General features: G+C 39.2%; 1 protein-coding gene across 1 annotated transcript; it reads left to right on the top strand.

Moving 5' to 3' along the window:
* Positions 1–5,409: 5,409 nt before the first annotated feature.
* Positions 5,410–9,463, top strand: LOC133327719 (transcription factor mef2A). Its single transcript, XM_061536264.1, has 2 exons — positions 5,410–6,434; positions 8,752–9,463. Exons 1-2 carry the CDS (start codon positions 5,410–5,412, stop codon positions 9,461–9,463), a joined length of 1,737 nt encoding a protein of 578 aa, XP_061392248.1.
* Positions 9,464–12,552: the final 3,089 nt, after the last annotated feature.

Here is a 12,552-nt window from a genome sequence, read left to right as displayed (position 1 = left end):
ATACCATTCAGAAGATTTCAGAAGCAATTAAAATGAGATTGGATTTTTCAATTAGATTATGGAATCTAGATCTTCTAGACTACCGACTGATAAGGAACCTAATATTAGTGGTTTTAGATAATGCTTCACAGATTTCCCGTTACTTTACCGAAGACATAAGAAACATCAGAAGCCTTACGCTACTTCGATCCTACCTTCGAATTCGATCCATAAGGCTTCAGAGATGTTCTGGCTCTCTCTATAACAGAAACATTTCATAGGCCGCACATAAAATATTAGATGACGTCACTTACTAAAAAATATAGTCTCAAAAGAAGTATACAGTGGTCCTCATAAGCTTTCGGTAAATATACAGATTTCCGCAGAGGTCTTCACTTAGCATACAAAAAACCATTACCTGACCTCAGAAGACTTCAGGGATATTCTCATAGTATATAAAGGTACAGAAAGCCTCAAATGCTTTAAGTTAATATTCAGAAGACCTCTAAGTGTTTTCGTTCTCCTCTTGCTAGGTGTTCTCACACACAGTTTCCAGTACAGCTTCTTCTGCTTTCTCTAATTGTGAAGAACATAGCGTTGGCTTTGGTCAGACTTCGTCACAAGTAGTGGCTTGCTTTGGGGACATTCTATTTGGAACCCGCAGCCCAATCTTTAAACAAAGGTAGCTAATCTCTTTAGCTGAAAGTTGTTTCCACCCTTTTAAACTTTCTTTGTTTATTGAAGGTTGCAGCTTAATTACTCCTTCGCTTTAGAAGGTACTCGAGAATCTTGTTGGTGATTGCATTTTGAGCTCTTAACAGATCTCTTTAATCATCTTTATACTTGAATCTGTTCAAACTCAATTCCTGATAATTGTTTTTAGAGATTTGCCTTTGCGTACAGTTGAAGCAGAGTTGCGTTGGGAACTTTAAAAAAACCGGTAGGACAACCAACTGATAATTGGTTTTTGTTAGACGCGATCTTGGGGTCTTTTCACTCTTCTTTTCCGCCACCTCAGTCATTTGGCATTCCTACACCCACCCCTATGTCGTTTCTGATTCCGAATTTCAATCTGTCTGTCTCTGAAGGTTGGTTTGAAAATGTCTTTCCCCTGCGGGTCTTACCTTCGACCTCAGTCATTTGGCATTCCTACACCCATCCCTATGTCGTTTCTGATTCCGAATTTCAATCTGTCTGTCTCTGAAGGTTGTTTCGAAAATGTCTTTCCCCTGCGGGTCTTACCTTCGACTGCAGATATCATGGCATGGCACATCTGTAGTGGACTTTTCCTCAAAAATAGTTACCAGTGTCGGGCTTTAAAGACTTGGTACCTTAAGTTTTATATCTTATTTCCGACTTATTCAATTCCCAGTCTTTACAGACCTAAGATACTGTGGATACGCTCGTCGATGGATTCTCGATGAACGATAAGGTGTTTTTTATATTCACAGGATCAATATATATTCGCTCTTCTGGACACCCAATTCATTCGTTACTTCTGAGGAAGTGGAGTGAATGTCAGGCTTACGCTTCTTCGACTTTGGCACATAAACAGGTGCTTATTTTTAGTCGCGATCTTGGTAATATTCTTGGTTACTTTTTCTGCACCTCGGAATGTTTTTGCTCAAGGACATCCACCAGTAGAGGGGTTATTTAGGCCGCACCATAACTTTATTCTTATTTCTAACAACTTCAACAGTTGGTTTCTTGATTTAGGGGAACAACCCAAGGAGAACACAATCCCCAAATGATCGTTCTTCAGGAGACCCAATACATTCGCTGCTTATAAGGAAGTGGATAATGTGTTACTCTCCTTCCACTTTGGCCCCTAAATATTTTTATTTCTATTAAAAAATATATACCCAGTTTTTCCGCTTACTGTACATTTGCACCGTTAACGGATGAACACATAAGGATATTTCTCAGCTGGCCTAAAGAACATGCATTCACCCATACACACTCAAATTGCAGCCCCTTCTACGCTTTAACATAGTTTTTTCTTCTTCTTCTTCTTCTAGTCTTCCCCATGCATGGACATTCCAAACATTCTCTCTCTATGTGTGTGTGTATATTTGTATGCCTGTATTTGCGTGTTTTCATGTTAACCATACAGTGTGTTATGGTTTTTCTTTATTATTATTATTTCTTGTTTTACTCTTGTTGTTTTTGTTGTAATGTTCTCCACATGAAAATGTCACGAATCACTTTTAAGTGTTAGATTGTACTTGTCTGACTTATTCAATTAAAAAAAAAAACATACAGCTCAATCTTGTGAGAGTTGTTTCCACATGGGAGATGAGCGAGTGAGATGGAGAGAGTATGAGTAAATATAATGAGGAAAAATAAAGCATCAAAAGCTGTGACTGTGTGTCTTACTTTGACTGTCACCTATGAATTGGTTGGTTGTGGTGTGAGAGAGAGAGGGAGAGAGTGTGGTTAAGGTGAGGGAGCTATCATGTTCTTTGTGATATTATTTGTTTTTCTTTGTTTTGTATTATTAACTGTGGGTAAGTAGTTTACTTCGGACCACATCACCGATTAGGCATCCCAGCAAACATTAGGCGCTTCAAATTTAATGTATCAAAAATAAAAAAATAAATAAAAATAAAATAAAAAAAATATTATAATAATAGTCATTTCGGGATTGGTTTGGGTTATGGAATCTTTTAAAAATACTTTGACCAGAAATTGAATTTCTAAGCTCATTGCCAGTCCTCAATTCTTCACAGATCAAATTGTATTATCCGAAGAGAATGCTTATCGACAAAAAAGTGTGTTAGAAATTAGGCTAAGCTAGATTAGTTTAAGTAGTTCTTAAGGAAAAATGTTTTACAATGAAATTAAAATTGAAAAGTTGCAACCGAAGCGAAAAGTTCGATTATTTAATTATTAAGCGATTTCTGTTTAAGCATGCTGGTGCATTGCTTCTGATACATATACTAAGTTTATATTTTAATATAATGTTGATTGTGGACTCAGCACTGACGTTAGTATCGCTGCTTCCCCACAGACAATGACTAGGTTACCAATGCTTCCCATCTTCTATTCCCGTCTTCTATTTGATATTTTAATGGTTTTTTTTTCGCATATTTTGAATCCCCACCACAATGTTGAGGTCCACCTCAGCCCTCTCAAGTTTAACAATGTTTTTACTTGTTTAATTTTTAATTGCCTAGAGATCCTAGCCACAATTTTTCTTTTTATTTTCAAAACTTGTCACTTTGAAAATGAACATGTCAATTTAGCACGAAACAAGACGAGTACATGCTGGCATTAATCAATTTACAACAACATTTAAATCTATGTTGTTGTTGCGGACAATTGCCAACCTTTGAAATAAAAAAAATGGCAACCACAATAGACATTCAATGACCTGGCTATCAAAATGGTAAATGTCTGATGGGTTGGTTGGTGGTTTCGATACTCATTTACAGCGTTATTCTGTCAGAATAAGTGAACAAAATAGTTCGGAGAAATATAACTTGGGGACATTTCAATGAAATATTCTATTCTATAGAAGCTTTAGAATTTCGATAGCTTGCTGATGTGATTAATGAAAATTTTCTCAGATAGTTTTCATTAGATAGTCCCCCTTGAAACTGCAGCTGTCAAGAGCAATATGATAGCAGGTTCTCCCTTATGATCTTATTTTTGATCGCATCTTTCACCTGATTATGGGTCTCCATTTATAGTTTTCCAGTCTCACTGTTTTTGTCGATCACTGCATAGCAGAGCTCGTAAATGTTGTGCCTTCTGGCAACCTTTGCATAAGATCCCGGTTCCTTCCATTTGTTGTCGCAGTCCTCCCCTTTCGTGATTTCTGGTTAGACATTTTGGAGTAACTGGATTTCACGGCAGATTCGGATGCATCGCTCGTCTTATTAATATCAGAGCCGGTATTGTCACCCTCAGTCAATGGATTTTGGTCATTTCCTTTGATTTCAGGTGGGCCAATCTTACAAATAATAGATCCCTGTTTAACTAAATTCTCTCTCTCTCCACAACACAACCAAAGTTGGTGATACTTTTTGGGGTTTGGATTTGGATCGATTGGCGTGAGAGACGATTTGACACATCACATTCCTACCATGGAAATTCTCAAAAATCCTAGCCAAATAAAGGAACGGGCTATTTTTTAGGTTTCCTAACACATACGTTGGGCGCCAGATCATTCGATTAAAAAACAACACATTTAATTGCAGTTTTGTGCATCTTTGGGCGATTTAAAATACCTTGATTCTGAATGATTCTCAAGAAGAGGTATTTATTTGAATTATTCGGTATTTCGGTAGCTGTCTGAGTGGAACCAAAGCTGTTGATTAGAGGCAACAGGTTCTCATCAAGACCAATGGGACTGTATAGAGACTACATGCCCTCGAAAAGATCAATTTATCTATATAGAGACCGCAGGTCCTCATAATGATCGATTAGTTTGTTTATAAGCCACATGTCATTATGAAGACCAATTTGTCTGTGTAGAGACCACAGGTACTCATAAAGACCGAAAGGTCTGTATAGAGACCACATGTCCTCATAAAGACCAGTTGGTCTGTATAGAGACCACATGTCCTCATAAAGACCAGTTGGTCTGTATAGAGACCACATGTTGTTATAAAGACAAATTGGTCTGTATAGAGACCACATTTCCTGATAAAGACCAATTGGTCTGTATAGAGACTACAATTCATTATAATGACCGATAGGTCCTCATAAGGACCAATTGGTCTGTATAGGGATTACTTGTCCTCATAAAGGCCAGTTGGTCTGTATAGAGACCACAGGTCCTCATAAAAACCAATTGGTTTGTATAGAGACCACAGGCCCCCATAAAGACCTTCTTTTCTTCTTAATAAAATCTAATTTCCCCCTGACTTAATGAAGACTTTCCCGAACCGCTTCGTAATTTCATAACAAACAAAGACATTTAAATGCCCCGCCATTCATCCACTTAACTTGTGTAAGAATATTTGTTCTCTTTGGGTGTGTTTGTGGTTTTTTATCCTCTGACTCAGGGGGATATTACATTACTACCACGATTCGGAAGAAAATACATTGGCTTTGTTAGAGGGCGACAAACAAAATTTCCTGTATTACAGCACGAGGCGAACAAAGAATCTTAGAATCCTTTGTCGTCTGTGTAATCACACACAAACACACCACACACAAATGAAGGTGTCCATGTGTATAAGTGCACATGAAAGTTTACAAATATTTCCTGAATCCACCAACTATGCACCGCCATTTCATTCCTCAAGTACTTTGACCTTTTTCCGTAAATTCCCTTGTCTGCTTTTCCGCTTTTTTACAACAACAACAACTAATTGCTTATAATTTTCTTTTTAAAGGTTTGAAAGACGTTAGCGGAATATCAAGCCAATAGCACACAACGTTAGCGGCAATTGTCAAAAGTGGCGCCCAACAGTTTCTGTTATGCATTTTTGGATAGACAAACGTTCTCCACAATGTGGTTTTGGACGATCACGTGTGGCTGCCTCATTGTCGGGAGCTGGCGGTGGCGCCGGGGTAAGTTTTGGTCATCCGCCGCGGAGAACAAATAAATCCACAGCGGCGGTACATCGTCAGCAGCAGCAGCAACAACAGCATCATCAGCAGGCGGCCCAATATCATCAACATGCCGGTGGAGGAGGAGGTGGCACAGTTAATGCTGCAAATTCTCCACATTATGCCGGTGCCAGTGGTAGTGGCGGCAGCACTTCTCATCAGCATTCCCAAAACAATAATAACAATAGCCATAATCCCGCTGGCGGATTAACTGTACCAACCCATATGTCTTCTTCGTCGTCGAATAATCGCAATCATGCTTCCCGAACTAGCGCCAATGCTCATCACTATTACAACAATAATCGAGGACATGGACAGTCAGGACATCATGGCAGCAGCAGCATTACTACAACTAACACAACAGGGGTCAGCACACCAACAACGGCAATTAGTGGGGCAGCAGTGGGAACCGCAGGTTCCACAGTCACAGCCACATCATCATCACCAGCAATAATTAATTCTAGCAATAATAACCATGTCAACAGCAGCAGCAGCACCACCACAAATGTCACCAACATTGTCACTTCGCCCACGGGTAATAATTCCAATTGCACCACCTCTTCAACGGCAGCCTATGTTACATATAGTCCATCGGCTGTAGGTCACATCAGTAGTCAGCATCATTTGCAACAACAACAACAACAGCAGCATCAGCAACAAAATCCCTATCAACAGCAACGTTATCGTCATCCACAGTTTGGTAATATGTCGGTAAGGACATATCCCGCAGCGGGAACGGGCCATCAACAGCTATCCCAGCTACAACAACAATCAACTGCTGCTAATACCAATGTTGTTCTTCAGCACCACCATCATCATCAGCAGCAGCCACCATTAACTGTGGATTCTGGATTGAATCCAATACCGGAAGCATCATCAGTTCAGCATCAAAGGTAAGTGAAGAATATATACCGCAGGTCCTCAAAAAGATCAATTGAATTGTTTAGAGACCACAGGTCTCCATAAAGACTAATTGGTTTTCAAAGAGACCACAGGTCCTCATAAATACCTATTGGTCTGTATAGGGACTATATGTCCTCATAAAGACCAAATGTCCTCATAAGGACAAATTGGTCATTAACAAGAATAAGTCTGTGTCGAAGCCATAAGTCCTCATAAAATCCAATTGGTCTGTGAAGAGGCCACAGTTCCTTATAAAGACCAGTTTGTCTGTATAGAGACCACAGGTTCTCATAAAGATCAATCGGTCTGTATAGAGACCACAGGTTCTCATAAAGACCCATCTGTCTGTATAGAGACCACAGGTCCTCATAAAGACCAATTGGTCTGTATAGAAACCACAGGTCCTCATAAAGACCAATCGGTCTGTATAGAGTCCACAGGACTTCATAGACAACCTTTGTGAGTTGCGGTATTATTTCCGGTTCTTCATCTCAAGGAGCTGTATAGCCTCTGTCTGTAGCCTTCAGGCTCAGATATAATCCAACATTGGAATGAATGTTCTCCAACACCAGTCTTGTTTAGAAAATCCGTCCCCCGTCTCACCATTGCTGGTTGAATAATATCCACGACTTTGGGACAAGTCCAGCTTTAATTGTAGTCCTTCAATTTCCCCGAACTAAATACAGTTTCGAGTCTAACTGCTGCATATGTTCGATTAAACCATCTACAGCTTTCTTGTCGTGGCGAGGAATTTCGGATCCTCATCAGCTTCTGTCTGCAGTCTTCAGGCTTAGATATAATTCGCTGTGTAGAGATTTTAGCAGTCCCTCATTATCAGAAGCCACATAGCCTCGCCCCCTTTTCACTTCCTTCCTAAATAGTCTCCCTAACACTGGATTGTTAGGCGACCTTGTGTCCATCAGAGTTTACGGTTTGCAATTAGGGTCACGACTGTATTCGAACTGAGCCTTGTTGATACCTGGGCGCCTCAACAAGTTTTTTCTGGCTTGGCTGCCGAGTCCTTACCATGCATGGTAAGAAGCTTTGTTGAGGCTGACCATCACTCTGGACGATGTCAACGCAAGCCTGGAAAGGCATACATACCTTCTCCTCTACCTTATTGAGAAACCCGCTCCTTCCGCTTTAGTCAGGAGAGTATTCTGACTCATTTTTGGGTTGACATACCTTCTCCTCGACCTAATTGAGGAAACCCGGCTCCTTCCGCCTTAATAAGGAGAGTATCCTGACTCATCTCTGGGATGTGTCAACCTTGACAGACGAGAAAAACGCTATGAATACCACTGTGATTAGCATTACGGTGGCAATGGCCATCCTTGTGAGTCCTACAAATCAAGGAGAATCTTCGACGATGATGATAAATTATGCAATTCCTGGCAATGATGAAGATGGATACAATCCCTGGCGAGGATGAATATCCCAACACAATTTCACGGCGTGCAGCAAAGTCTCGAAGGCAAGTAGAGGCTTGTGCTGATGATCTTTATATAGAATCGATGGATAAATCATCAACACAAAACTACTAACCGATTTATTGGGCGGCACATGGGCGCTATTATTATTCTATTTACATATATATCAAAGAGACCTACGTAATCGCTAGATGTACGGCAAACTGCGTCGTACACGTCGGTAACAACAATGGAGAATCTTGCCATGAGCGGCAAGGGTGATGTGAACTTCAATCTTCCTTCAGGTTTTATTTCAGCATCTTCAGCTCTCTTCCGAGCACCATCTTCTTGCTGTGCGGTTAATTTAATCAACTGTGATCCTAGGGAACGATTTTCTTTCTTCAATACCTGCAATTCTTCTCTATAAAGTCGTCGATACTTAAGATACCTTTAGGCCTCGTTGGAACTTCAATCTTGCTTCAGGGCTAACATTGGAATCTTCAGCTCTTTTCGGAGCATCTTCTATTTGTTGTACAGTTAGTTTAATCAACTGGAACTGAAGATCGTGCATTTGTTAATATAGGTCACGGAAATTCTTTTCAGTCTCTTCATTACCTTTAGGTCGTCAATTTTCAATCAATTCAAGCCTAACTTTGGCATCTTCAGCTCTCTTCTGGACACCTTCTTCTTTGTGTGCGGTTAATATAATCAACTGTGATCCTAAGGAACGATTTTCTTTCTCCAACACCTGTAATTCTTCTTTACAACATTGTCGATACACCAGATACAAAGTCTGATTTTTATAGACTTCATAAGTTGCCATTCGGGATCCTTAGCATATTCCTCCTCAGCCTTTTTCTATAACCTAAAACTAATACTTTTTTCATATTCTTTCCAGTCCGATTCAAACTGCCAATATAACCGCTGAACTGTATCAATCATCACCGCGAGTTGTAACGGTATTTCCACGACCAGTTTATGCCGGCAATACCAATAATCCGAACAGCAGCAGCAGCGGTAACAACAACACCACCACCAGCAACACTGCAAATCCACGACGCCGCAATGTCACACGATCCATTGAAAGTGTCGGCTTGCAGTTTCTTCCGTTACACCTGAAATGTGGCATTTTTGCTTCTCTGGTCCTGGCAATAGCCTTTATTGTCGGCATTAAAGTCTACTTCAATAATCATGGCACGAAGTTTGAAGTTGGCCTCTTTTGGTTACTGACCGCCACCTTTGTTTTCGCTTTCTGTTTTGTATCGATTTGTAAAGTGCCGAGTATATTGTTCGCCGCCTCATCGGCTTCATCACGTTCGGGATCGCGGGATCAAACGGCAGCGGTACGTGATCGTTGTAGTATGGATGATGCAGCACGTGGTTCTGTGGTCAATTCCATAGATGATGTGGTGCTCAGTAGTCTACAGGAATTTCAGCAGCAGGAAATTTTGGAACAACAAATGTCACAAGCTGTACAGGCCCAGCAACAGGCAGCGGGACCACCACCATATCACATAGCCATTTTGCTGCCTGCGGAATCAAAGGCGAAAGAAGATATTGAACAGATTGAAGAATCACCACCACCGTCCTATGATAAGATCTTGATATAAAAAGATGATGAAGAAATTTTTTGTTGGGCGCCGCACCGTTAAATGGCGATCAGAATGGCGGTAAGAATTTTTATTAAGAAGAAAATCTGAAAAAATCCGAAATTAAATTTATAATATGTAGTATATGATAAAATTTATACATACCTATATATACATATATACACCCATGATATTTATAATTAAGTTCGTATTTTTAGTCCAGGGAAAAAACACGAGTTACTCGTTCGGATTATTTACACATGTGACACAATATTTATCTTTTAATTTTTTTGATATGACTTTGTAAGAAAATAGAAAAAAAAATTAGAATGATTAGTTTTTTGTAGGTCTTCCCTGATTTTTTTAGATAATGAAAATGTTGTAGGTTAATTATAGGAAGGTGTTAAAAGTTAGGAATATTTGTTAGGTGATGGAAATATAATTTTCCAATTTTGTATAGTAGGTAATGATAGTGGGTCGTGAAAAGTAATAGGTAAAGAGGAAGAGTAGATTTTTTGAAGGTAGATTGTAAAGTACATTTTTAATAAGAAATTTAGAGGTGAATGAGATTCGAAGCCTGTATAGCTAGAATATTAGATCTGATTTTTAAAGATGACAGTTCACAAAGTTACCCGGATATTATGCCAAGACTGACCGGCAAGCATACTTCCAATAACGACCAAGCCCTCAGAATGTTGCTGAACCTCTTCCAAAGACATAATGCTGTGGCTTTCTACAATTCTCACTGTATAAGTTCGATGTATTACTTACGGAAATGTATTTGTTCGATACATTGTTTCCCCTTCTACAGCATTACAATTAAACACTTTATTTTGCCACTTATACCTTTAGATTACTTACCTCTTGCGCTTCCACTTCTCATCTCATCTATCATCATCTAAGTTCGTGCACATGTTCTTCTAAATTACGACATTTCTTTTCAGTGTCTTCATCCTTTACTCCATTGTTCCATCAATCACCTTCAGGCCACCTTTCTGTCAGGTTAATTTAATCAACTGTGATCCTAAGGAGCGATCTGCCTTATTCAAGAAACGTAATTGTTTTATATAACGTTTTTAGATCTTCACTTCTTAATCTATACCTTTAGATTACTTACCACTAGCGCATCCCCTTCTTATCTATCCCAAATTCGAGCTGAAGTTCGGGCACTTGTTTCTCTAAGTCATGATATTTGCCTTTCAGTCTCTTTATCCTTTACTTTTAGTTCTCATTGAAACGCCACTATTCAATCAATCATCTTCGGGTCACCTTCTTTTTGGTGTCAGGTTAATTTAATCAACTGTGATCCTAAGGAACGATTTGCTTTCTTCAATAAAAATAATTGTTCTATACAAAGTTGGTAGGTCTTCACTTCCTAAGCTACACCTTTAGATTACTTACCTCTTGCGTTTCCGCTTCCCAGCTATCCCAAATTCGAACTGAAGTCCGTGCACTTGGGTCTCTAGGTCACGATATTCCTTTTTAGTCTCTTCATCCTTTACCCTTCAGTCCCGTTGCAAGTTTAGTCATTCTTCGTGCGGGTAATTTAATCAACTGTGATCCTAAGGAACGATTTTCTTTCGGCAATTGTCACAATATTTGCAGGTTATTTAATCAACTGTGATCATAAAGAACAATTTCCTTTCTGCAATTTTGATGCAATTCTTCTACATAACGTTGTCGATAAGCCTTTCGTCGACGTCGTGGTTTGTCATATCGCGATCATTCAATGTTCCTTCATGGCTAACTTCGGCTCTCTTCAGCCTATCTTCTCCTTGCTGCGCATGTTATTTAATCTGTGATCCTATGGAACGGTTTCTGTTTTCAATTGTTGTAATGCTTCTGCATAAAGTTGTCGATTCGTCAGACACAATGACTCCTTTTCGTTGACTTCGTGATTTGTAATATCGTGATCCTCAGCATTCTCAGAGAGTCTGCAGCAACGGATCCCAAACGCCAACAATTTTTAAAGACTGCATTGCATTCTTCTTCCCCAAGAGAGTGGAGTTTTGTCAGCATCGCTGCTCCCATTTTCGTTACAAAAAAGGAAGTAAAAATTGTTGCACTTCTTAGTTGGAGGTCAACGAAATATTTTTAGATATTAAGACAGCATTTCGAACTTCTGAGCTGATTTATAGGTATGTGACCTACCTTGGACCTAGAGCGGTCCTATTTCAAGGGATAAAGGTGATATTTGTGATGTAGATCTTATAGATCTTGCTCATTTCCAAGATCTGAAAAAGAAAAAAAATTCCACTTCTCAGATTAGGTCCACGAAATAATTTTATATTTTTAGGTGTGATACCGCGGGCTTAGAACGATTTTATTCAATTGGATGAAGAAAAGTTCTTCTTACCAAAAAGGGCGAGAAAAATGAAAGGAGTTTTTCATTCGTTTTTTTTGAGACGATAAAAAGTGAACTTTGTTCGCCATTTTAGATGAAGCCAAGAAATCATTTAAGTAGACCTTCAGATCTTCTAAAATAGTGCCTCCTCCAGATCATCAATAACAACATCCCCAAAACATCCATAAGAAGACCACCAGATATTTTGTAAGTATAACTCCAACTCGAAGAGATGAGAGGAGAAGAGAAGAGAGGAGATCTTCTTCTAGAATCATATTAATAAGAAAACCTCTAGCTATTCGATAAGAACTCCAACAGATCTTATATAAAAGATATTCAGCTCCTCTATAATAAGAAACCTTCCTTTATGTATGTTGGGTGCGGGATATGAAAGCAGACGCCAAGGCAATTTTGGGGACAGTTTAAGTGTTAACTGTTCTAACCGACAATATTCCGAAACTGTGGTTTTGATACGAAGACGAAGGACCAATTCCTTAATACAACGGAGATTTTGAAAGGGCTTAGTTTCAATCGAAGGATAAGGAAAGAAAAGAAGACGATATGGTAATTTTGAGGATAGTTTAAGTTTTTCTGAAAGTTTACTGAGCTTCCTTTAGGCAGACTGTATAATTTTGTGTAGGGAGAAAGTAGACTAGAAAAGAGGCCCGGCAATTTTCCAAAAGGAGATTTTGAAAATGTGGAGTTTTGAAAAAAGGACATCAAAGCCAAGGACCAATTTACTGATCTTCATTCATTTGTATGCGTA

This window comes from Musca vetustissima, unplaced genomic scaffold (assembly GCF_032173495.1).
Source record: "Musca vetustissima isolate MV318-11 ecotype Yass unplaced genomic scaffold, APGP_CSIRO_Mvet_v1 utg377977, whole genome shotgun sequence".
Lineage (NCBI taxonomy): Eukaryota > Metazoa > Arthropoda > Insecta > Diptera > Muscidae > Musca > Musca vetustissima.
The sequence above is the reverse complement of the archived record's forward strand: the minus strand, read 5'-3'. Positions and strand labels throughout refer to the sequence as shown.

Coding starts and splice junctions, on each gene's coding strand:
- LOC133327719 (XM_061536264.1), top strand. CDS start 5,410: ATGCATTTTTGGATAGACAAACGTTCTCCACAATGTGGTTTTGGACGA. Junction 6,435..8,751: donor TCATCAGTTCAGCATCAAAG/GTAAGTGAAGAA, acceptor TATTCTTTCCAG/TCCGATTCAAACTGCCAATA.